This window comes from Mirounga angustirostris, unplaced genomic scaffold, assembly GCF_029215605.1.
Source record: "Mirounga angustirostris isolate CCGP_5_RB_7025 unplaced genomic scaffold, mMirAng1.0.hap1 SCAF_9, whole genome shotgun sequence".
NCBI classification, from domain to species: domain Eukaryota; kingdom Metazoa; phylum Chordata; class Mammalia; order Carnivora; family Phocidae; genus Mirounga; species Mirounga angustirostris.
Window position 1 is genome coordinate 140,936,883 of NW_026991717.1, and position 26,454 is coordinate 140,963,336.

General features: G+C 51.7%; 1 protein-coding gene across 2 annotated transcripts; it reads right to left on the reverse strand.

The window, feature by feature from the left end:
- Positions 1-26,321, reverse strand: LOC123862512 (uncharacterized). 2 transcript variants are annotated; one of them, XM_064571592.1, is made up of 7 exons: positions 21,725-26,321; positions 11,526-11,593; positions 9,193-9,296; positions 5,246-5,309; positions 4,291-4,437; positions 3,333-3,383; positions 1-555 (listed from the first exon to the last, which is right to left on the reverse strand). In XM_064571592.1, exons 5-7 carry the CDS (start codon positions 4,399-4,401, stop codon positions 7-9), a joined length of 711 nt encoding a protein of 236 aa, XP_064427662.1. In that variant the 5' UTR covers positions 4,402-4,437; positions 5,246-5,309; positions 9,193-9,296; positions 11,526-11,593; positions 21,725-26,321; the 3' UTR covers positions 1-6. The 2 variants fall into 2 exon arrangements, with proteins under 2 accessions (XP_064427662.1, XP_064427663.1); XM_064571593.1 differs by lacking the exon at positions 21,725-26,321 and adding an exon at positions 13,755-14,005.
- Between the last annotated feature and the right edge of the window lie 133 nt (positions 26,322-26,454).

Consider the following 26,454-nt stretch of genomic DNA (forward strand, 5'->3'; position numbering starts at 1 on the left):
CTTGGTCTAGGCCACATACTGCTTCTTTCTCTTGTTTTTCTCAGGCTCTGCAAGTAAAAGTTCCAGTTTCCTCTTGGAGAGGGTGAGCTTGGGCCCCTTGTCCTTCTCGCTCCCGAGTCTGGGTGGCGGCCGCGCCGCTCTGGCTCGGCCCTGCGCGTGTCTGCCAGGCTCCGGGGGCCCCGCGGCCGGGACGACGGGGCCGGCTGCCCTGGGCCACCGGTCCTCCGTCATCCTCCCGTCCTCCGTCATCCTCCCGTCCTCCGGTGACCCAGAGCGCCGGGCTGCCCGCCCTCGGGCCTCAGGGCTGCTGGCCTCGGCGGGCTGCATATCCACGTCGTTGGCCTCCGGGGATGTGGGGCCCCAGCTGGCAGCTTTCAGGAGGAGGTCTGGGGCTTTTGACGAGAGGGGGTCTTCTAAGCTAACTTCTCCCGGACTCCCGCACCTGAGTGCAGGGGAAGGCACGGTACCGTTCACGCCACCCGGAGAACAGTCTCTGAAGCTGGAGGCCGGACGACCGGGGGGATCTTCTGAATCGCCATCGAAAGGATCTAAAAACTGAGCGCAAAACTGTTTCTGAGCCAGTTAGCAATTTCTACCGGGATAAAGTACAACACACTCCTCACATGCGCAAATTACTTCTTCCATCACTGATGCTGGCAAACTCCACGGATCTGCCTTGCAAATGCCTTAGACAGGCGGCGCCTGGGGGGCACAGTCAGCTGAGCGCCCCACTCTTGGTTTCGGTTCCAGTTGTGATCTCAGGGCCGTGGGATCGAGCCCCACGACGGGCTCCGCACTCAGAGCAGAGTCGGCTTGTCTCCCTCTCCCTTCCCTAACCTCCCTAACCCTAACCCCCCCAATAAATAAATCTCTAATGCATTAGACAAATACCCCCTCACATCCAAAAAGCCCAAGAGTCTGCCATCACTGGGGGCCCAATCTGGGTCCCATCACTTAAAGCCCTCGTCCCAGAGCTGGGCACCGGCCCGCCAGTGGGGAGTCTGAACTCACTTCCTCCCAACATCCGGCTCCTGGCTCGCCCCACCCCTCCCTGAACGGGTGTGCACAAACGTGCCCCTCACTGCGCCCCACACACAGCTGCCCCAGCGGCCTGCAGAGGCTGAACTGAGCCTTTAGGTGCGGGGTTCACGGTTTTCAAAGGTGCCCATGGGCTGTGCCCCTTGTCTGAGCGCCAGGCGCGGGTGGTACAGCCCATCCTCCACGGCAGCCTCTTACCTCTGTGACCACTGGCCGAGGGGCCTGTGGAGCTTTCTGGACCTCGAGTCCCACGGCTCCTCGCCCCTCACCTTGTACCCGAATTTCCTAGCTCTCACTCCAGCTTTTCCCCTTCCTGCGTCAGTGCTCTTGACCGAGCAGCTCTGGCAGCAAAGGTCTCCAGGGACGTCTGAGTCCCCACAGCCGACCGCTGTCCCTTCCTGTGCTAACCGTGGGGAGCTGCACCCCGCCAACTTCCAGTCCCAGCTTCAGACCTCCTCCCAGATACGCTAAGGGCCCCGAGAAGACCAGGAACCTGTCGGGTCGGCCTCCGGGGATGTGGGGCCCCAGCGGGCGGGGATGACCGGGCTTCACACCTCATAGAGCCACAGGCCGAAAGGGCCCAGGGCTGAGCCAGGGCAGGGACCCCAGCGTTACCTCACGTGGGCGCTCATTTCTTCCGTGGGCAGGCGACACGGTTACGTATGCCCCCCCCCAAAAAGGTAAAAATGAAAAATAGTTTCACACCATAATCTGAAGGCAACTCTAATATTTCAGATTCAGAAACTGGCAGAATCATTGGACTTCACGGAGCCAGCCATGTGACCCGACTGCACAGTGGTCAGCAGCCCCACGAGGCCTCGAGGCCCACACTTGGGGTGCGTGTGGGGGAGGGCAAGGGGCTCACCCTGCAAATAAGCCAACAGTGTCCGTCCCTGGGGACCGAGAGAGGCCCGGCAGGACAGGCATTCACCGGCCACAAGAGCTGGGATTAGAACCTCACCCGGAGGCTCAAAACTCCGCGAGACCAGGTGTTAACTACACCCGGCTCCTTGATTTTTTAATTTGGATTGCGGTTGATGTTGAGGGGCCACTGGCCAGCTCACTGTGGGGAGCCTACGGCTCTTGATCTTGGGGTCGGGAGTTCAAGCCCCACATTGGGTGTGGAGATGACTTAAAATCTTTTGGGGCACCTGGGTGGCTCAGTCGTTAAGCATCTGCCTTTGGCTCAGGTCATGGTCCCAGGGTCCTGGGGTCGAACCCCACATCGGGCTCCCTGCTCCGCGGGGAGTCTGCTTCCCCCTCTCCCACTCCCCCTGCTTGTGTTCCCTCTCTCGCTGTCTCTCTGCCAAATAAATTATTTTTAAAAATAAATAAATAATAAAATCTTTTGGGGCACCTGGGAGGCTCAGTTAGTTGAGCATCTGACTCTTGATTTCAGCTCAGATCATGATCTCAGGGTCATGAGATCGAGCCTCGTGCCAGCTCTGTGCTCAGCAGGGAGTCTGCTTGAGACTCTCTCCCTGCCCCCCCACCCGCTTGCGTGCACACACACACACACTCTCTAAAAATGAATAAGTCTTTTTAAAAAATAAAATGGATTCTTTGAAAAATAATAAATTAATTTTGAGTTTAAATAATTGCAAACTTACGGTCTCGTCAATTTTCCAGGCAAACTACTTTGAGTCTTTTTCTTATTTAAAAAATCTGAGGGGCGCCTGGGTGGCTCATTTGGTTAAGCGACTGCCTTCGGCTCAGGTCATGATCCTGGAGTCCCTGGATCGAGTCCCACATCGAGCTCCCTGCTCAGCGGGGGGTCTGCTTCTCCCTCTCCCACTCCCCCAGCACGTGTTCTCTCTCTCCCCCAAATAAAATCTTTAAAAAAATGTTTTTTGAAAAAGGAAAAATCAATTTATTTTTTTTTTTTTTTAAAGATTTTATTTATTTGACAGAGAGAGACACAGCGAGAGAGGGAACACAAGCAGGGGGAGAGGGAGAGGGATAAGCAAGCTTCCCGCAGAGCAGGGAGCCCGATGTGGGACTCGATCCCAGGACCCTGGGATCATGACCTGAGCTGAAGGCAGTCGCTTAACCAACTGAGCCACCCAGGCGCCCAGGAAAAATCAATTTAAATATCAAAGTGAAGCCTCTTCTAAAATACAGTAACTCCAGTCTTTCCCTGCAGAAAAGAGCATAGACAGCGGGCCCCAAACCACTCTCCTTGGAAAGGCCGACTTGCAAGATTGGCCCCTGGCTGGTTCTGGGGACTTGGATTCGGGGACGAATCCACCACCCCTAAATGAGGAGAGTGGTGGCTGGCTCATTTTGTCACGTACCTCTCTCCAGATACCTTCAATTAAGTCCATGTGGTTCTTTTTGTGATTGGCCTGGGGAAGTTAAAAAAAAAGGCTGAATAATCCTTTCTAGAAAGGCAGGCAGGCAGATAGCCGCTCAGTGTCCAAGGGCCAGAGACCGAGGGAACCCACTCTAGCAGTTCCCGCCACACCGGACCCTCAGAGGCTGGCAGCCCTTGGGGGTGGGCAAGAAGCACCTCCTCGGTTTGAGGGACTAAAATGCAAACCTGGCCACCATGAATAGGAAAAGTAGAACCAGGAATGTGGCAAGGAGGCAGATTCAGCAGCTGGATGTGATCCCCTTCACATCAGGGATGGAGAACCCTGCACTCATTCTAAACCCAAAGCCAGAAGATCACGGGAGATCCTAGATCATCCATCCTAACCCCTTCTTTTACAGAGGCTGAGGCAAGATAACGGCCAGGCCTTGCTAGGGGGCCCTCCAAGAACCCAGGGCTGGTATCAGATGTTCTAGAAACCCTCCCCACTAATCCCAGGCTGCTGGGGGAAAGCAGATCTTTTTTCTTGATCAAAAGACAGGAATTTAGGGCGCCTGGGTAGCTCAGTTGGTTGAGCGACTGCCTTCGGCTCAGGTCACGATCCTGGAGTCCCGGGATCGAGTCCCGCATCGGGCTCCCTGCTCGGCGGGGAGTCTGCTTCTCCCTCTGACCCTCCCCCCTCTCATGTGCTCTCTCTCTCTCATATAAATAAATAAAATCTTTAAAAAAAAAAAAAAAAAGACAGGAATTTGAACATGTCTACTTGACGGGAAGAAAGCCCCATAAAGATTTTGCCAAGAACCACCACTGAGACTACTATTTCCCAGGACGGGTGCGGGCCAAGAGCCAGGATGCCTGGTCTGGGACTCACAGGGTCTCCCCGCCCTGCCCGCCCCAGCCTGGCGCCACCAGGAGGGCAAGGGGCAGCCCGGGGGGAGCACCTTGAAGCGATGGAGTGTGGTTCTCTGCCTCTTCCCGAAGCCGGCCCAGGCGCTGGCGGAGCTGAACGCTGCCCTGATGCAGGCGGGTCGGCCGCGCCTCAGGCCCGCCATGGCTGGGGGGCGGGTTAGGATGGACTTTTCACTTCACTGAAAAACATCAAGTTCACGGGGACAAAGCACAAGTGGCTGGGGTGGGGGAGGGCAGCCCCCCAGGGCAGGTGGCGGTGGGAGGGCGTCTCTGGGAGCTGGCCAGCCCTCGGGATGCGTTTGTCCAAGTCAGAGCTACGCAGGGGTGAATTGTCCTGCGGGTTCTACCTCGCCTAGACCAATCTAGGGGGTTCTCAAAAAATGTTTTCGTTAACCCCGGGCAGCGTGGGAGTCCAGCCCACGAGCATTACATCAGTGTGGGAAAAGCCCTGTGCACCCAGAAGCTCCGTCTTACACGAGCTCAGTGGAAAGGTCACACATTCATTGAGCCTGAAAGTTCCAGACTGGAACCCACCCACCCAGCTCAAATGTCCTCCCCCTTTATTCTAACAGATGAAACATGTGAGCCCAGGATGGGGACTGACTTACTCCCTCAAGGGGACAGAAACACAGGAAGCTTCCCCGCCCCCCCCCCAAGTGTGAGGTTTAAAAAAAAAAAAGCAACACGCAGGGGCGCCTGGGTGGCTCAATCGTTAAGCATCTGCCTTCGGCTCAGGTCATGGTCCCAGGGTCCTGGGATCCAGCCCCGCATCGGGCTCCCTGCTATGCGGGAGGCCTGCTTCTCCCTCTCCCACTCCCCCTGCTTGTGTTCCCTCTCTCGCTGTGTCTCTGTCAAATAAATAAAATAAAATAATTTAAAATATGCACCCCCTCCCAAAAAAAACATATGCACCCAAAGGAGAGAGAGACCATCCACTCTTAAAAAAAACAAAACAAAAACACCCAGAGCTTGAGACCGTGAACCTACCTCCGTGGACTTTCATGTCACTTGTTTTCCTCAAGAATCCTCGTGGGAAGGAACGCGCCAGGCCCTGAGGGGAAGCGTCAGTCACACACATTGCCCACCTCCCCGCTGCTGTCAACCCCGCTTTCCCAAACTGGGCTCCATGGAACACCAGTTCCCGGCAAAGGGCAGAGAAATACGAAAGGGTATAAACCAGACCCCAAAGCACAATACACATTAGCATTTTAAAGGCTAGAAAGGTTCCCAGCAAAAACCAAAACTTTTTTTTTCAGTATTGACTTCATTCAGATTTCATTAGTTTTCTTTTTTTTAATTTTTTTTTAAAGTGTTGTTTTTTTTTAAATTCATGAGAGACAGAGCGAGAGAGAAAGGCAGAGGGAGAAGCAGGCTCCCAAGGAGCAGGGAGCCCGATGCGGGGCTCGATCCCAGGACCCTGAGATCATGACCTGAGCCGAAGGCAGACGCTTAACCATCTGAGCCACCCAGGCGCCCCAGATTTCATTAGTTTTCACCAAGTGTCCTTTTTCTGCCCCAGGATCTCATCCAAGACCCCACCTTCCGTATAGCTGCTAAGTCTGCTCAGGCTCCTCCGGGCTATGACAGTTTCCCAGGCTTTCCTGGCTTTCGCTGACCTTGACGGTCCCGAGGACCATCGGGATTGGTCTGATGATTTTTTTTTTTTTTAAGATTTTATTCATTCATTTGAGAGAGAGAATGAGATAGAGAGAGAGAGCATGAGGGGGGAGGGTCAGAGGGAGAAGCAGACTCCCTGCTGACAGCAGGGAGCCCGATGCGGGACTCGATCCCGGGACTCCAGGACCACGACCTGAGCCGAAGGCAGTCGCCCAACCAACTGAGCCACCCAGGTGCCCCATCTGATGATTTTCTTATGAACACACGAGGGCGATGGATTTGGGGAGCACGCCCACACAGGGGATGTGCCCTTCTCATCACAAGGGGATCGCCGTGAAGGTTGACAGGTGACCTTTTCCCCACCCGGCCCACCCACTCCTCCTCGGAAGTTGTCTTGCGGTGCTGCCCACACTCAAGGAGGGAGGTTTACGCTGACCGCCCCGGACAGGGAGCGTGTTTGGAAATCCCTCGGCCTGGGAGACTTTTCTCCCTATTTACTGATTTAGCCAATCATTCACTTGTATCAGGGTGGACTCACATTTATTTTATACTTGAGTTATAATAAATACATGATTTGTAGGGGGGGCTGCTCCTGGCTGGCTCGGCCAGTAGGGCGTGAGACTCTTGATCTCGGGGTTGTGTGTTCAAGCCCCACGCTGGGTGTAGAGAGTAGTTTAAAAAATAAAATATTAATAAATAAATACTACATTATTTTGTTCCACTTTCGGCTGGAACTTGTTTGGTCGGCTCCTATGCTCCGTGACATGGCCAAACCAACTTAATTTTGATCTCCAAAGGAATACATCCTGTGAGTTTCTTAGTACTCTCTCTAGGCCAAGTTCAGATAAAAGTTGCCCAAAAGTGAAATTATAACAAGGAGAGGAATCTGACCCCTATATTCTCCTCACTTTCCCTGCCAGACGTATGGGCCAGGATCAGGGCCAATCCCACATTTTCTAGAGCAGGTGGTTGGCAGAAGTTAAAGGTTTCTTTTCTTTCTTTTTTTATTTTATTATTTCTTTCTTTTCTTTATTTGTGAGAGAGAGAGAGAGAGTGCATGAGCAGCGGGAGCAGCAGAGGGAGAGGGAGAAGCAGGCTCCCCGCGAGCAGGGAGCCCAATGCAGGGCTCAATCCCAGGACCCTGGGATCATGACCTGAGCCGAAGGCAGATGTTTAACCATCTGAGCCACCCAGATGCCCCTTAAATACTTTTTTTTAAAAAAGGATTTATTTATTTATTTGGGGGGAGCGAGAGGGAGAGAAGTAGACTCCCAGAGAGCATGGGATCCCGCGACCCTGAGATCATGACCTGAGCCAAAATCAAGAGTCAGACATTTGACTAACTGAGCCACCCAGGTGCCCCTCTTATATACTTTTTAATAAAAAGGTATTTTATGCATGTGGTTAAAAAACAACTATTAGGGGCGCCTGGGTGGCTCAGTCATCAAGCGTCTGCGTTTGGCTCAGGTCATGATCCCGGGGTCCTGGGTTCGAGCCCCGCATCGGGCTCCCTGCTCAGCGGGAAGCCTGCTTCTCCCTCTCCCACTCCCCCTGCTTGTGTTCCTGCTCTCGCTGTGTCTGTTAAATAAATAAATAAAATAAAATAAACAACTATTAAACAAAATACAATAAACACGAGGTTGCCCAGACCCCACCATGGGCCACCCTGTGAGGCCCCAGGACCTGCTGGGCGGATCCACACACAGGCTTCTTCCTACTCCCTTGTCCACAAACATTTACACCTGGAGAGGCAGGGATCTAACTCATGAACTAATTGCACCCAAGATGTAAGTCATAGAACCTCCCCACTCCCCGCCGGCCCAGGCTGCACCTGCTTGCCCCGCTCCCCAGCTCCAGGACAGAAGTTCAGGATTCCAGGGGAGGGTGCTGGGCTTGGTCCGAAAAGGCCTTCTTGCCACAAAGCTGGGAGAATGTTAGCCCATCCCCTCACGCTGCATGTTTGAAATTTTCCTAACGAAGAGCTTAGAAGTCGCCACCTCTGCCCTGAGAGCCACCAGATCTCTCCTTCAAGCGGGTCCTGTCTGTTAAGCTCTAACCCTGAGTGCACAGCCCACCCAGCATCTGCCCAGCTGCACACTCACACCCACATGCACACACGCACGTGCCCTGTACCCACATCACCTGGCCCCAAGACCGCCCCCCCCCCCCCAGCCTCTGGTGACTCTGGTTTCCAGCTCCCAGCTCCACACCTCTGCGTCCTGCTGCCTGGCCTCCCCTGGGGTCTCTAACAGGTTCTTCCAACTTGACTTGTCCAAGGTCAGACGGCTGACCTTCCCCAGACCTGCCCACTACAGCCCTCCAGGGCCGATGCAGGGCCATTCCACGAATCTTGTTGCTCAAGCTAAAAAAAATCTTCACCCCAATTCCCCTTCTTCCAAACTCCACATCCAGTTGATCAGCCATGTTGACTCCACCTTCCAGGGGAGCCCAGAATCCCACTGCTTCTCCCCACTTCCTCTACCCAGAGCAATGCGGTTAGAGCTTAGCTAGAACCATACTGCACCCCATCAGCACCCCACCTCCCTGTCCCCATCCCTCCTCTGCCCACCCACCCCTCCAGAGCTGGGATCCGCAGCCCCTTTCAAGGGACTCACTCCATCGCCTGGGCTTTTGGCTTCTCTGTCCACAGCTGTGTCCCCAAAGCCTGGCCCAGCACTGAGCACGAAGCTGATGCTCAATAGCTCTTTCCAGGATGCATGCGTGCATTCCACAGACCCCCTCACCCACTACATCCCAAGCCAAATGCATCCCCCACCCTGAGATGTGCACCTGCGTTTGCAGTCTCCACCTCAGCTCCACCGTGCACTAAGACCCTCCTCCCTATCCCAAACCAGAAACCAGATTCCAGGTACACTGCCAGAGGGGCGAAGAGCCAATGTGGTAATTTGACATTTGTTACAAGTTGAACATCTGACCAATTTCCCTAACAAAGCTTTAACATTTTCCCTTTGTACGTAGATTGTTTGGGTGCTTTAAGAAAACACTGGATAATAAATAGCAACACTTTTTTTTTTTTTTAGATCATAAAGTGAAATGCCTGCCAACAGGGGAGGAAGAGGAAAAAGATGATGGGCTAATTCCTTCCCCCAACGGTCCACAGCCCCAGAGACCGGGGTGACTTCCTCTCTTCTCCAGGCCCAAGACTCCTTAACCTTAGTTTCCAGCTCCCTGGGACCTGCCCCAGCCCTTTGTCATTCCAGCCCTGGAACCATGCCCAGGAAGAGTGGCCCTGGGGGGGGTGGCGGGGGGACAAGCCAGCTCCCCAGCTGAATGGAGCTGCATCTGAAGGTGCCTACCTGGAATCCAGGAGCATCCAGGAGTGGGGGGCTGCAAATGGAAAGTGGAGGTGAAGTCCAGAAAGCCAGCTTCCAAGAGGGGAGCCTTGCCGAGAGACGCTGTTCTGCAGGAAGGAAGAACAGAGCACAAGCAAAAAGATCTTTTGACAAAGAGGATCTTATCAAGTCTACTCTCAAGATCTAGACAAAAGGGAGAAAAATATGGTGAGCTGTCTTCCCCTCTTCCCCCCTACGGATGTTAGAATTCAGAATGGGTTTGCTCTAAGTTAACTGATCTCCGTACTTAAGTCAATTTTGCATTTCTGCTTTAAAGGAAAAACATGTTTAAAAAGTTCTCTCTTGGGGCGCCTGGGTGGTTCAGTCAGTTAAGTGTATGCCTTTGGCTCAGGTCATGATCCTGGGGTCCTGGGAATTGAGCTCAGCGGGGAGTCTGCTTCTCCTTCTCCCTCTGCCCCTCCCCCCTGCTCCTGTAGGCTCTAACAAAATCCTTAAAAAAATGTTCTCAAAAAAAAAAAGTTCTCTCTTAGGGGCGCCCAGGGGGCTCAGTCAGTTAGGCGGCTGCCTTCAGCTCAGGTCATGATCCTAGGGTCCTGGGATCGAGCCCCGCATCAGTTTCCCTGCTCCTGGGGAGTCTGCTTCTCCCTCTCCTGCTCCCCCTGCTTGTGCGTGTGCTCTCTCTGTCAAATAAATAATAATTTTTTTTTTAAAGATTTTATTTATTTATTTGACAGAGAGAGACACAGCGAGAGAGGGAACACAAGCAGGGGGAGTGGGAAAGGGAGAAGCAGGCTTCCCGCGGAGCAGGGAGCCCGACGTGGGGCTCGATCCCAGGACCCTGGGATCATGACCTGAGCTGAAGGCAGACGCTTAACGACTGAGCCACCCAGGCACCCCAAATAAATAATAATTTTTTAAAAAGTTCTCTCTTGGGGCGCCTGGGTGGCTCAGTTGGTTGAGCGACTGCCTTCGGCTCGGGTCATGATCCTGGAGTCCCAGGATCAAGTCCCATATCGGGCTCCTTGCTCAGTGGGGGGTCTGCTTCTCCCTCTGACCCTCCCCCCTCTCATGTGCTCTCTCTCTCTTATTCTCTCTCCAATAAATAAATAAAATCTTTAAAAAAAAGTTCTCTCAATATTCATCAATCTCAACTGTTCTAGTTCAAGAACAGGCACACTTCCCTTGCAATAAAATTTGTTCTGAAAGAGTTCTCAAACTCCTCATTCCCAAAAGTGGTTTCTAAGAGGATTGGCTTTATTTGAGTGGAGATAGGCGGTGGCAGCGTGGTCTGTCATCTCACGGGATGCTCTACCTTGAAAGAAACTAAGATCTGGTCCAGACTTCAAATATCTGAGCTCCTTTCCTGGCCCAGGAGCCTCGGAGAGCAGGGAGCCATTGAGGGTCACTCTTCCGATGATAAACACCCCTGTATCAACATGAATACACTTATGTCCTTTAGACACACTCCTTTTAGGGACAGCTTCATCAACTCATACCCGAGTCCCTGGGCCAGGGTCGGTGCCCAGGAAATACTCATTCAAGTGTAATAGTCTAAAGTGAAGTCAGAGACTGAAAATTATCCCCCCCCTTTTTTTCTACCCGTAGGTAGAACAAGAATGGACAGCTCCAAATAAATAGGTTCCACCCTTTATATGATAAGGTTCCTGGGGGGGATATTAGGGTCTGTACTTTGGTGCACAAATCACAGAAGTGTTTTTCTTTTTCTCCCCCAGTGTTAACTTTTTTAAAATAGATTTTATTTATTTTAGAGAGAGAGAGAGAGTGCGTGAGCAGGGGGAGCAGAGGAAGAGAGGGAGGGAGGGAGGGAGGGAGGGGAACAGAATCTCGAGCAGGCTCCCCGCTGAGTGTGAAGCCCAACGGGGGAACTGGTTCATCCCAGGACCCCGACATCATGACCTGAGCCGAAATCAAGAGTCAGACACTTAAACGACTGAGCCACCCAGGTGCCCCCACAAGTATTAATTTTTAAGATGGACACCTTCATACCATAGTTGATATTATTTTGACCACATTTTTGGTGCAATTATTCTGAGATATAATGAAAAGGAAGACAGTGGATTTTTTCATTTTGCAGTCTCTTGTTCCTTACGCCGCCTGAAAAAAAGCTCATAACTTATAACTCCAGGGACACCTGGCTGGCTCAGTCAGTAAAGAATGTGACTCTTGATGTCGGGGTCCTGAGTTTGAACCCCACGTTGGGCAAAGAGAGGACTTAAAACAAAAAAACAAAAAAACAACTCTCATTCAAGACAATTGACCAAGCTTTAAAAGGAAAACAATGCAGATGAAGCAGATGAAGCCAATTCTCATTTTACCTTGTATTTGTGAGTCAACCTTTCCAAATCAACTGGGCTTGTATCAGAATCCATCAGACCAGGAAGTTCTACAACCAAAATAAGAACAGCCATTCAGACAGAAGGAATCCACAGAAAAGCCAGAGCACAGGACCACTGGGATTTTCTTATTTTAAATCAGTTTGCTCTAGAGGAAACGACAGGTTAAAATAACGTTTTGGAGAAATACTGTGTAGCTTTGCAGACGCAAACCCCAGGGTCATTCCCAGGTGTCCTAGAATTCTCCCCTGGGTTTGAAGGGGGAGGGGGGAACGTGTCCACACTTCTCAAGCACAACCGGCTTCCTGTCTGAGGGCACAGCAGGTCCAGGACCGCCCTCCCACCCTGACCCTGAGCCTGGGCCGAGCTGGCCCAGCGCCACCTCCCCACCATCCCACTTCACTGGAAGGCTGGGGACACCCCTTCTTAAGTCTTCACACTTCATGCCGGGGCAAACAGAGGAATCCCCATCTCAGCCCTGCCCTCACACCAGGGTCTCGTCACCCTGCAGGTCTGACTCCTGGCAGATGGGATGTTCCTTCATAAGGGGAAAGAAAAGGGGGGTCTCCAAGCCAAGGACTCCAAACCTAGGCGGCGGGCCCCCCCCCCGCAGGTCTGACTCCTGGAAGATGGGATGTTCCTTCATAAGGGGAAAGAAAAGGGGGGTCTCCAAGCCAAGGACTCCAAACCTAGGCGGCGGCCCCCCCCCCGCAGGTCTGACTCCTGGAAGATGGGATGTTCCTTCATAAGGGGAAAGAAAAGGGGGGTCTCCAAGCCAAGGACTCCAAACCTAGGCGGCGGGCCCCCCCCCCTGCAGGTCTGACTCCTGGCAGATGGGATGTTCCTTCATAAGGGGAAAGAAAAGGGGGGTCTCCAAGCCAAGGACTCCAAACCTAGGCAGCGGGCCCCCCCCCCCCCCCCGCAGGTCTGACTCCTGGAAGATGGGATGTTCCTTCATAAGGGGAAAGAAAAGGGGGGTCTCCAAGCCAAGGACTCCAAACCTAGGCGGCGGCCCCCCCCCTGCAGGTCTGACTCCTGGAAGATGGGATGTTCCTTCATAAGGGGAAAGAAAAGGGGGGTCTCCAAGCCAAGGACTCCAAACCTAGGCGGCGGGCCCCCCCCCCTGCAGGTCTGACTCCTGGCAGATGGGATGTTCCTTCATAAGGGGAAAGAAAAGGGGGGTCTCCAAGCCAAGGACTCCAAACCTAGGCGGCGGCCCCCCCCCTGCAGGTCTGACTCCTGGAAGATGGGATGTTCCTTCATAAGGGGAAAGAAAAGGGGGGTCTCCAAGCCAAGGACTCCAAACCTAGGCGGCGGGCCCCCCCCCCTGCAGGTCTGACTCCTGGCAGATGGGATGTTCCTTCATAAGGGGAAAGAAAAGGGGGGTCTCCAAGCCAAGGACTCCAAACCTAGGCGGCGCCCCCCCCTGCAGGTCTGACTCCTGGCAGATGGGATGTTCCTTCATAAGGGGAAAGAAAAGGGGGGTCTCCAAGCCAAGGACTCCAAACCTAGGCGGCGGCCCCCCCCCTGCAGGTCTGACTCCTGGAAGATGGGATGTTCCTTCATAAGGGGAAAGAAAAGGGGGGTCTCCAAGCCAAGGACTCCAAACCTAGGCGGCGGGCCCCCCCCCCCCCCGCAGGTCTGACTCCTGGAAGATGGGATGTTCCTTCATAAGGGGAAAGAAAAGGGGGGTCTCCAAGCCAAGGACTCCAAACCTAGGCGGCGGGCCCCCCCCCCCCCTGCAGGTCTGACTCCTGGCAGATGGGATGTTCCTTCATAAGGGGAAAGAAAAGGGGGGTCTCCAAGCCAAGGACTCCAAACCTAGGCGGCGGGCCCCCCCCCCCCCGGGGAGGCCGGCCTCACTTCCACGCCGCAAGGACCCCACGGGGGACCTAGACCCAGTTGCCTCGGCCCCTTCTTGCCGGCGGAAGCCCACCCGCGTCCTACCCCGGGCCTCGCGGCGTCGCGGGCCCCGCCGGGCGGGCAGCTGCGGGGACAGGCGCCGCAGGTGGTGAGCCGCTCGGGGGCGGGCGCACCTGGCCCACGCACCTGTGCCCACCTGCCCGGGGCTGGGCCGGAAGAGCAGCCCCGACGTAGCAAGGAACTGGCTCCCGGGCGCGGCTCCGGGTGGGGCGGCTTCACTCAGGTCGGGGCCACCGGGAACGGGGTCCGGCGGGCGGGCCGGGCCCCGCGCCGCCACCGCAGACTCACCTGCGGAATGGCATGTCCATTTTGTTCCCAGCGTGACCTCGCCGGGCCCCGAAGGGGGTCTGCGGGCCGGGCCTGTGTGACGTCACCGCCATCTCCGCGGCGACCCGGCGAGCGGCCCAGGCCCCCGACGCCCGCGCCCCTGCGCCCCGCGGCTCGGACCCGCCGTCCCGCGCTCCGCTCGCGGCGCGGGCCGCCTAAGGACACGATTCGCTCACAAAACCTTGCGTGACTGCCCGGTGGCCGGGATGACGTCCAGACCTTTTAACGCGCCCCCCCCCCCCCCCCCCCCCGGCGCCCCGCTCCAGCCACTCCCACTTCTCCTTCCAGAGGCGGGCGGGCGCCAAGCCCCCTCCCCTCCCCTCCCCACCACCCACAGCTCGGACTTCTATGGGGAAATGCGCTCTTCACCCCGCCACCCCTCTGGAGCTGAGTTTGGCTCCTCCTCCAGGAAGCCTTCCGGGACCTCGGGTCTTGGTTAGGAACCCCTCCTCTGCGTTCCCACAGCAGGCCGGATCAGCGGTGCAGAAGTTGTCCACGGATTTCTACCGGCTCACAAGACTGGTGGATGAGCCTAGGGGTTCCAAACCCAAGGCCCCTTCCCCCCAACCTTCCCCCAGGGTGCCCAGCATAGTAACTGCCCAAAAATATATTTTGAGGGGCGCCTGGGTGGCTCAGTCTGTTAAGCGTCTGCCTTCGGCCCGAGTCATGATCCCAGGGTCCTGGATCTAATCCCACATCAGGCTCCCTGCTCAGTGGGGAATCTGCTTCTCCCTCTAACCCTCCCCCCTGCTCGCACTCTCTCTCTCAAATAAATAAAATCTTTAAATATATATATAATGAGTCACAGGTACTGGTGAATTGAATATGCCACAAATCATGTCAGCTGTGAACTCACTAGGGTTTTTTTTTTTAGTGATTTCTGAAGTCAGGAAGTGTGGATCTTCCAACTCTGTCCTTTTTCACGATCGTTTGGCCCTTCTGGGTCCCTTGCATTTCCATGTGAATTTTAGGACCTGCTTGTCAATGTCTGCAAAAATGTCAGCTGGGATTTGATACGGATTGTGTTGAATGTGTAGGTCAATTTGAGTAGTATTGCCGTCTTTTTTTTTTTTTTAAGATTTTATTTATTTATTTGACAGAGCAAGACACAGCGAGAGAGGGAACACAAGCAGGGGGAGAGGCAGAGGGAGAAGCAGGCTTCCCGCCGAGCAGGGAGCCCAGTGTGGGGCTCGATCCCAGGATCCTGGGATCATGACCCGAGCCGAAGGCAGATGCTTAACGACTGAGCCACCCAGGTGCCCCGAGTAGTATTGCTGTCTTAACAATATTATGTCAGATGCTCAACATCACTAATCATCAGAGAAATGCAAATCAGAACCACAGTGACCTATCACCTTACACATGTCAGAATGGCTGTATCCAAAAAGACAAGAAAGAAGTTTTGGCAAGGAGGTGGAAAAAAGGAATCCTCATGCACTGTTGGTGGGAATATAGATCAGAGCAGCCACTGTGGAAAACAGTATGAAGGTTTCTCAAAAAATTAAAAATAGAAATACCATATGCTCTAGTAATCCCACTACTGGGTATTTGCACAAAGAAAACAAAAACACTAATTTGAAAAGATACACGCACCCCTATGTTTATTGCAACATTATTTACAATAGCCAATTATGGAAGCAACCCAAGTGTCCATCAATAGATAAAGAACGGGGCGCCTGGGTGGCTCAGTCGTTAAGTGTCGGCCTTTGGCTCAGGTCATGATCCCTGGGTCCTGGATCAAGTCCCACATCGGGCTCCCTGCTCAGTGGGGAATGTGCTTCTCTTTCTACCCTCTTCCAGTGCTTGCTCTCTCTCTCAAATAAATAAAATCTTTAAAAAAATAGATAAAGAAGATGTATGTGTATATATATATACATACACAATGGAGTATTACTTGGCCATAAAAATGAATGAGATCTGGCCATTTATGACAATATGGATGGACATAGACAGTGGTATGCTAAGTAAAATAAGTCAGACAGAAAAAGACAACTACTATATGACTTCACTTATATGTGGAATCTAAAAAAACAAAACAAATGAAAAGAAAAATCAGAAATAGATCCATAAATACAGAAAACAAACTGGTATTTGCCAGAGAGGAGAAGAGGTGGGGGGATGGGCAAAACAGGTGAATGGGAGTGGGAGATACAGACTCCCAGTTATGGAATGAATAAGTCAAGGGGACGAAAGGTACAGCATAAGGAATACGGTCAGTGGTACCCTAATAGCGTTGCATGGTGGCAGATGGGAGCTATGCTTGTGGTGAGCACAGGGTAATGTACAGACCATGTGGTACACCTAAAACTAATGTAACATTGTGCGTCAACTATACTTCAATAAAACACACATACACACACAATACTGAGTCTTCCAATCCATGAACATAGGATGTCTTTTCATTTATTAGGTCTTTTAAAATTTCTTTCAACAATGTTTTAGTTTTCAGCGTGCAAGTCTTGTGTTTCTTAAATTTATTGCTAAGTGTTTTATTCTTTTTGTCTTTTTTTTTTTTAAAGATTTTATTTATTTATTTGACAGAGAGAGACACAGCGAGAGAGGGAACACAAGCAGGGGGAGTGGGAGAGGGAGAAGCAGGCTCTCTGCTGAGCAGGGAGCCCGATGCGGGGCTCGATCCCAGGACCCTGGGACCATGACCTGAGCCGAAGGCAGACGCTTAACGACTGAGCCACCCAGGCGCCCAGTGTTTTATTCTTTTTGATGCTATCTTAAGTAGGGCTGTTTCTTAATTTTATTTTTGGATTGTTCATTGTTAGTGTATAGAAATACAATAGATTTTTGGGGTGCCTGGGTGGCTCAGTCAGTTAAGCATCTAACTTTAGCTCAGGTGATGATCCCAGGGTCCTGGGATCGAGCCCCATGTCCAGACTCACTGCTCAGTAGGGGAGTCTGCTTCTCCCTCTCCATCTCCCTCTGCCCCTCCCCCTGCTCATGCTCTCTCTGTCTTTCTCTCAAATAAATAAATAAATAAATAAAATCTTAAAAAAAGAAATACAGGGTCACCTGGGTGGCTCAGTCAGTTAAGCACCTGCCTTCGGCTGAGGTTATAGTCCCAAGTTCCTGGGATTGAGCCCCATGTTAGGCTCCCTGCTCAGCAAGGAGCCTGCTTCTCCCTCTCCCTGGCTCGCTCGCTCTCTCTCTCTCGATAATTCTCTCTCTCAAATAAATAAATCAAATCTCTTAAAAAATACAGGTCCGGTGGACCCTTCACCTAGTTTATTTTTTAAGAGTTTTGTATATTGATGTTCTATCCTAAAACCTCGCTGAACTGGTTGTTCTAATAAGGGTGTGTGTGTGTCTAGTCTTCTTAGTGTTTTCTATATACAAGATTATGTCATCTGCAAATAGAGATAATTTGTACTCCTTCCGGTCCAATCAGGATGCCTTTTATTTATTTATCTTGACTGACTGCCTTGGCTCAAATCTCCTCCAGTATGGTGTTGAATAGAAGTGGTGGGAGTGAGTATCCTGTCTTACTTTTAATTTTGCATTTAATTGTAGTACCAAGTACCTTGATTATGTTTGAGTTACAAAGGTATGTTAAAGAAAAGATTAGAGACACCTGAGTGGCTCAGTTAAGCATCCAACTCTTGATTTCAGCTCTGGTCATGATCTCAGAGTCATGAGACTGAGAGCCCTGTGTCATGTTCTGCACTCGTCAGGGAGTCTGCCTGAGAGTCTCTCTCTCTCCCTCTGCCCCTCCCTCCACTCTCTCTCTCTGTCCTCTAAAATAAATAAGTAAATCTTATTGTTAATTTTATTTTTTTTTTAATATTTTCTTTATTTGAGGGAAAGAGAGCAAGAGAGTACGAGCAGGGGGAGGGGCAGAGGGAGATGGAGAGGGACAAGCAGACTCCTTGCTGAGCACAGAGCCCGACTCATACTCAGGGCTTGATCCCAGGACCCTGAGATCATGACCTGAGCTAAAGTCAGATGCTTAACCGACTTACCCACCCAGGCGCCCCATAAATAAATAAATCTTTTTTTTTTAAGATTTTTTATTTATTTATTTGAAAGAGAGAGACACAGCGAGAGAGGGAACACAAGCAGGGGGAGAGGGGAGGGAGAAGCGGGCTCCCTGCTCTGCGGGGCTCGATCCCAGGACCCCGGGATCATGACCTGAGCTGAAGGCAGACGCGTAACCGACTGAGCCACCCAGGCACCCCTGCGTGAGAGAGTGAGTGAGAGGGAGGGGCAGAGGGAGAGAGAGAGACTCTCAGGCAGACTCCCTGACGAGTGCAGAACATGACACAGGGCTCTCAGTCTCATGACTCTGAGATCATGACCAGAGCTGAAATCAAGAGTTGGATGCTTAACTGAGCCACTCAGGTGTCTCTAATCTTTTCTTTAACATACCTTTGTAACTCAAACATAATCAAGGTACTTGGTACTACAATTAAATGCAAAATTAAAAGTAAGACAGGATACTCACTCCCACCACTTCTATTCACCCCTAAATAAATAAATCTTTAAAAAAAAAGATTCTTGGGCACCTGGGTGGCTTAGTCGGTTAAGCGTCTGTCTTCAGCTCAGGTCATGATCCCAGGGTCCTGGGATCAAGCCCCGCATCGGGCTCCCTGGGAGCCCGCTTCTCCCTCTCCCTCTGCCTGCCACTCCCCCTGCTTTTGATCTCTCTCTCTCTCTCTGTCCAAATAAGTAAATAAAATCTTAAAAAAAAAAAAAAAAGATTCTCTCTCTCCCTGTGCCCTCCCTCCTGCTTGTGCACGCTTTCTCTCTAAAAAAAAGAAAGAAAGAAAGAAAAAGAAAATATGAAATACAGATTAAATGGGGAGAGGTTCATGGAGTGTGGATGGACCCAACTAGCCATGACCAGTTGGCTGGACAATGAGAGGCACATCAGGTTCCATATTCTTCTATCTACTTTGTACCTTTGAAAGTCACATCATAGAAAATGAAAAAAAGTAAAATAAGGAATATGTAGAGCCAGAAAGAAAGAACTAAGGAAATAAAGACAATAGTAAGGGAAATAGAAGGTCCATTGAGGACTTGGAACCCCAGGCAGGAATGCAGGGGCCCTGCGGCTGCGACCATCCAGGTCGAAACACTCTCCCCAGCTGGGCCATACCCATGCCCAGTCGCTCCGCCCCATGGTGCCCACAGGCCTTTGGGCTAAGACTGGTTGTATCTGTTAAGTCTCTTTTAACCTAGAGCTGTTTTTTTATTTTATTTATTTAATTGAGAGAGAGACAGCGTGAGAGGGAACACAAGCAGGGGGAGTGGGAGAGGGAGAAGCAGGCTTCCCGTGGAGCAGGGAGCCCGACGTGGGGCTTGATCCCAGGATCCTGGGATCATGACCTGAGCCGAAGGCAGTCGCCTAACCAACTGAGCCACCTAGGCGCCCCTAGAGCTGTTTTGTTTTAATGGCACTGATTTGGGGAAGAGGCCAGGCCAAATATCCTGCAGAATCTTCTGGATTTGTTTGGCTGCTTCCTCAAAGTGTTGTTTAGCTTGTCCCTCTACCCCCCTCCCCTGTATTTCCTATTAAGCAGATTTACCAGGACAGTATCCTGTTTTTGGATATTTAGGCTATGTTCAAATTTTCCATAACTACAGTCTTGCAAAGAACGTTCTTGTACGTTTCTCCATTTTTTTTTCTTTTGAGAAAGAGCAAGAGAGAGTGCGTGCATGCACGCAAGCTGGTGGGAGGTGGAAGGGGAGAGAATCTAGAATCTTTTTTTTAAGATTTTATTTATTTATTTGACAGAGAGAGAGATACCGAGAACAGGAACACAAGCAGGGGGAGAGGGAGAGGGAGAAGCAGGCTTCCCGCCGAGCAGGGAGTCCGACTCTGGGCTCGATCCCAGGACCCTGGGATCATGACCTGAGCTGAAGGCAGACGCCTAATGACTGAGCCCCCCCAGGCGCCCCATGTAGGTTTCTCATTGTGCAGGTGGGTAAGACTTTCTCCAGCACCAACCAAGAAGGGGAAGTTCTTCATCAGATACACCAAATTGCTCCCTGGAGTGACTGTATTGGTTCACACTCCCACCAGGGGTACATGAGAGTCAAGTACCCCTTTGTCAGACTCCAGCAAATGTGGTCATGACTGTGACCACATGACTGTGGTCAGACTTAAATTTCTGCCATTCTGATGGATATAAAATGTCCCTCCTTGTGCTTGGTTCCCCTTTTGTGATCACCAGGCATCTTCTGACACTTCTGCTGAACTTTCACGCTAAGGGAGGACATGGAGCCAGAAAAATCCAGAGGATGCAGGGAACTTGCAAAACAACATAATTTTCTATATCCACAACGAATGGAATTCATATACTGAGTGTTTTATTGGTTTCATACATTCAGCTATTTTTATTGGTTTCATCCATTCAACTATTTTTTTTTTTTATTTTATTATTTTTTAAAGATTTTATTTATTTATTTGACAGACAGAGAGAGAGAGAGAACACAAGCAGGGGGAGCAGCAGGCAGAGGGAAAAGGAGAAGCAGGCTTCCCGCTGAGCAGGGAAGCCTGCGGGGCTCGATCCCAGGCTCTGGGATCACAACCTGAGCCAGAGGCAGACGCTTAACTGACTGAGCCACACCAGGCGTCCCTCAACTATTTTTAAAAGCAGACAGCTGAGATGCATGCACGGTTTGCTGCCCCTCATGACCCCCTGGAGCCATACCACAAGCCCCTGGGTCGACCCCCTGGATAGATTCTAAGTGCCTCACAGCCCACCGCCCCATTGCTGCAGGAAGCAGCAAGAGGGGTGGGTCATCATCCCATAGGGTTACTATTCCAGGGGGAGGAATGAGTAAGGGACGGGTGGGGCTAGGTAGAGAGAGATAGGGGGCTATGTGATCAGGCTCACAGAAGTCCCAAAAATGTGGAGGTGTGGGGAAACCGGAGACAAGGGGACAAATCGGACCACCCTGCCCTAGGCATGTGGGGTGGGTCCCGTGGGGTGGGTGTCTTTATGATAATCACCTGTGACCAACAAGAATAACCAGACCCTAAGAAGGAAGTAAGCCATTGAAGGTCTTATCAATAGAGATGTTAAAAGGATTTAAGTTCCCTGGTTAGCTTTCTATAAAAGACCAACCCTAAAGGCCCTCCTTGCTGGCACCTGTCAGGACCCCTCTCACTCCTGAGAGCTTTTTCTGTACCCTTGCTTAATAAACTTCTATTGCTTTACACACACACACACACACACACACAGCAGGCAGCTGAGAAGCATTCGGCTGGCTCAGTCAGTGGAGCCTGCGACTCGACGTTGGGGTTGGAAGTTCGAGCCCCATGTTGTGGGTAGAGATTACTTTAAAAAAGTAAAAGAGGGGCACCTGGGTGGCTCAGTCAGTCAAGGGCCTCTTGATCTCAGCTGAGGTCTTGAACTCAGGGCTATGAGTTCAAGCCCCACGTTGAACTACTTAAAAAAAAAAAGAAAAGAAAAAGAAAATCTTAAAAAAAAAAAGTGGGTAGATGATTTATCCTTTTTTTTAAATTCTGATTTTGTTATTTTTTAAATCTCGAATTTAAAAAAAAGGAAGACTGTTGCTTTTGGGACTACACGTGAAGCTCTAGAACGTCACTGGTCAAGTGTAGAGGCCTTAAAGAACTTTCCTAAGAAGCTAATGCATGTTCCAAGCAGACAGATGCACTTGGCAGACCATATGCTCAGCTCGTTGGCTCTGCAACAGCATCCTGGAATCTTCGTTCAGAGTCTGATGTGCTATTAATACACTGTGACTCACTTAGAGCTCTGCTTCCTGGAATGTTCTTCCCAGGGAGGTGAAGCGATGTTCCTTCCTATAGAAGAATCATCTGAAATCATACTTTCAAAGGTTTCAGTAGATCTTGAAGGCTTAGCAAAGAGAATAAAAGCTTCCTAAATTATAGAAAATTATGTAAACAAATGGCCATCTACCCAGAAACGGGGAGAGGCCAGCCGTACCTGCCAGTTACTCAGTCACAAATGTCCGGTGCGCTGGGCTGGTGGGAGCCACGCTGGGCACGCGCCTTCCTTCGTGGGCAGAGTGGCCATGAACTAATCGTTGAGGGGAAAGGGTGCAAGGAGCCTGTGGCCGGGGCTTTTCTGAAGCATGCGACCCGTCCTTGGGGCTGGGCAATGGGATTTGACCTGGTGCAGAAGGGCATGAAGACCATTTTGGGCAGGTTATTGCTCAATATGGACAGGGTTTCTCTTTGGGATATGAAAACGGTTTCGCAATAGATGGTGGTGATGGTTGCACAACATTTTGAATGTAGTTAGTGCCACTGAATTGTACGCTTAAAATGGGCAATTGTACGTTATGTACATTTTACCACAATTGAAAAACAAGACAAGGGATGCCTGTGGGGCTCAGTCGGTTGGGTGTCTGTCTGCCTTCAGCTCAGGTCATGATCCCGGGGTCCTGGGATCGAGCCCTGCATCGGGCTCTCTGCTCAGCGGGGAGTCTGTTTCTCCTTCTGCCGCTCCCCCTACTTGTGCTCTCTCTCTGACAAATAAATAAAATCTTTAAATAAATATTAAAAATAACAGCTTTATTGGGGCGCCTGGGTGCCTCAGTCGTTAAGTGTCTGCCTTCGGCTCAGGTCATGATCCTGGGGTCCTGGGGTCGAGCCCCCCATCGGGCTCCCTGCTCAGCGGGAAGCCTGCTTCTCCCTCTCCCTCTGCCTGCCGCTCCCCCTGCTTGTGTTCCCTCTCTCACTGTGTCTCTGTCAAATAAATAAATAAAATCTTTTAAATAAATAAATGGGATCATACAATACACCCGTGGCCTTTTGTGACTGGGTTCTTTCACTTAGCATGTTGCCCAGTTTTGTTCCCAGTGTGGCATGAATTGGTACTTCTTATGTACCTTTTTATGACAAGAATACAGTATTTGGAATAATACTCCACTGTATGGATCACTACGTTCGGTTTATCTGTACCCCTGTTGATGGACATGTGGTTTGTTCCCACCTTTTGGCTTTTGTGACAAACACCATGGAAGTGTGTGTGTGCGTCTTTGTGGACGTGTTCTTGTCTCCTGGGTAGACATCGGACCCGACAGTAGGTCTCTGTTTAATTTTCTGAGCAATTGCCAGACTGCTTCCCAGAACGGCTCGGCTCCACATTCCCAGCAGCCGTGTAGGAAGTCCCAGTTCCTGCACATCCTCACCAACACTTCTTAGTCTCTCTCCCTCTACTTCTGCATGTGTTTAGGGCATCCCAAAATAAAAGTTAGAAAAAATAGAAGAAAGTAGAAACGGAGAGTGTTTGTAAACCGAAGTGCTTTGGCCAATCTATTAACAAAGACTTGATAGGCTGCCACATGCCAGACGCTGTCCTGCGTATCTGGGAGAAACGTCTGTAACCCAAACTCACGCCCAGGCGGGTCAGCGCTTCCTGAGCCGCCACCTTGGGAGGCAGAGCAGAGCCTGGAGCTTCCATCGCACTCAGTCCCCAGCCTGGGCGCTGCAGGGGGGACGCCCCGCGGGGAGTTGGCGCACTCTCACCTCCGACGGGCCTTCCTCGGCGCCGGAGGCCCCGTGTGCCACCCTCTGCAGCTGGGACAGGGTGCGCCAGCATGGAAGGGGCCACCTGGCTTGAAGACGAGACAACACCAATGTGGTGGAAGTGCTTACCAGTTCCTGGTGGGAAAGACATGCCTCAGGAAGTGGGCACGGGCCCCGCTCCTTTGCGGGGGCTGCCCGCCGGCTACCGCCTTCCCACCAGCTGCGCTGCCAGCCAGAGTCTCCGTCCGGTCCCGGGCCTCGGCCGGGGCTAATGGCCAGCGTCCAGGGCACAGTTAGCCACGGTCACCCTCCAGCTCTCTCGGCACTCAGCCTGTGCGCCGGTCCCTTCCCCAGGCTGAGGGTCCAGGCTCTCAAGCCTGGCGAGGCACACGGTCCCTTGTCCCCTCTCCTCTTTGTTGCCATCAGGTCAGCTTTCTGTCAGCAGTGAGCGCCTTCTAGAAGCTTCTGCAGGCCCCGCCCCGCCAGCAGAGCCCCTCCTTGCTGTCGTGTCTTCTGCGATGATGCTGGTCCATCCGTGGGGCACACGCAGCTGCACCGGGCTAGTGCTCGGTGGCTGTTCCCGGCACACTTGGTTGACTGCATGCGAGGCGCTACTAAAAATTGAGAAGGCTGAAGATGAGAGCAGAGGCGGTGGAGGGGGACTTCCGGGACGACAGGCGGCTCAGGCTGGGGCTCCATTACCCCCCAGGACTGTGTGGTAGAAGCGAGCCCGGGTGAGGGCAGCTCGCAGGACTGGCGGGAAAGGTCCTAGAGGCGGAGGGTCCGGGCGAGGAAAAGCTGCGTCTCGGAGCGCTTGTTCCCCGCCAGGCCCCTGTGAAGCCCACTACCTAGGAAGCGCCAGGACGCTTCTCTCAGGCATCATGGATTCTAACTGACAAACGAGGTCCCAGGCGTGAGAAGTCCAGAGACTTGCTTGAGGTCACTTTTGGCCATTAGACTGCCTTCCGTAATTTTTTTAAGCTTATTTTTTTTAGCAATCTCTACACCCAGTGTGGGGCTTGAACTCAAGACCCCGAGATCAAGAGTCACTTGCTCTTCCAACTGAGCCAGCCAAGCGCCCCCCATACTTGTTTTCATTTGCTATTTAAGTAAAACATACCATTAAAATCCACCCATTTTGGGGGCGCCTGGGTGGCTCCGTCATTAAGCATCTGCCTTCGGCTCAGGTCATGATCCCGGGGTTCTGGGATCGAGCCCCGCGTCGGGCTCCCTGCTCCATGGGAAGCCTGCTTCTCCCTCTCCCTCTGCTCCTCCCCCATTTTGTGCACTAATAAAATCTTAATTTTTTAAAGAAACTTTTTCTTTAAAGATTTTTTTTGTAAAAGAGTCGGGCTCCCTCTCCCTCCTGCTTGTGCTCTCTCAAAAAAATATAAAAAAAAGATTGGGTGCCTGGGTGGCTCAGTTGGTTAAGCGACTGCCTTCGGCTCAGGTCATGATCCTGGAGTCTCTGGATCGAGTCCCACGTCGGGCTCCCTGCTCAGCGGGGAGTCTGCCTCTCTCTCTGACCCTCCCCCCCTCATGCTCTATCTCATTCTCTCTCTCAAATAAAATCTTTAAAAAATATATATATATAAAAAAAATATTTGAGAGAGCGAGCAAGCTGGGGTGGCAGGCAGCAGCAGAGGGAAAGGGGCAGAATCTCAAGCAGACTCCCCCTTGAGCCCGATTTGGCACTTGATGTCACGACCGAGATCATGACCTAAGCCGAAATAAAGAGTCATACACAACCGACTGAGCCACCCAGGCACCCCTGAAGCTTTAAACATTTAACAATTGTTTGATGTTGACCTAAGTTCAGTTGGTTTTTGCATACGGATTTTAGGACTTTGCTACATTCACGTCTTGTTCGCATTCCATTTTTGTTGCTTCCTTGCTGGTTGCCTACAACCCTGTAACCCGGGACCAGCCTTCACCTCTTCCAGTCTGTCCCTCCTCGGCGGAGCCGTGAAGCAACACTGGATTTTGAGTCCACCATGTTCTTGCGTCAGCTGGCTCCTCACCCTCTGTGCGGAGCATCCATCTTCTTCGTGGTCCGGGTTCCAAACAGGGTCACTGGGTGGTGCTTCCAGATCCACAGAACACCTTTGCCTCAAGTAACTCAGGTGGGAGATCACGTACAGAGGTCCTCTGTGGATCCTGCGTCTAATGCCATCTTCAGCATTCTTACTCGACTCAGGAAACACGTTAGAAAACTTCCCTTTTGCCCTTCTTGGCATTCTTTTTAGTGTGAAAACCTCACACTTCCTCCCAGCTGGTAACATCTTTCACTAAGCAGCAAAACACCAGAAAGCCTGGGTTTTGGAGGTAAATCTGGAATCAAGTATGGACGCCTCAACGTAAGCAATCCCTGCTTGTCTGAGGCCAGAAACTTCTCAGAAGATTAAATATGATTACCATTCAGGAGGCAGGCAGCAGCTGCAAGGGCGCCAGGGGACCAACCTTCCCCAGGACATGCAACTCCTTCTCTCCCAGCCCTTCCCCTAGGTTAGCCATGGTCATTGTACGTGACCTTAGCCTCCAAACCCCGTATGGACCTGCTACCACCACCCTCTTGCTACAAACACTCAATTTTAGGGCTGGCCATTGCTGCCCCAGCTCCCACAGGGGAAGCCTACCCACTCGGCCGGTTCCCGTTTAAGACCGGAGCTCACCTTCTCCCTCTTGTGGCTCACAGGGTCTGCAACCACCCCTCTGTGCATCTTGCCAGAGGCTCAGTAAAGAACCAGAGAGTAAAAGGATTTCAGGTGGGATGACAGTAAGTAGATTTGGTAAAGAACTCAGATATTCCTAAGGCCGAGGTATTAAGGAACTATACTTAGGACATTAAGCAGGTTTTACAAATACTACAAAATAGCAGTTTGGACATGAAAATCCTAAGGAGACAGGAACGGTCCGTGAGGAAACGGCACACAGCATACAGAGAATGCATGCTCATGATGTTCCCATTTTCTCCCATGTGCTCTAGATCACGCTCCCCGCCCCCCCACAGCTGCCACCTCCGCGTGCACGGCCAAGGTCATGAAGACCTCAGGCCGCCAAAGGTAACCACGTCCCTCTTTCCTGAAATCTCCTCATAGTCAACACGTGTGCATACCTCAAGTTCTTACATTCAGGCCTGCCCTGTCACCTGAACTCCCGCATTCCCCCCAAAGAAAACATTTT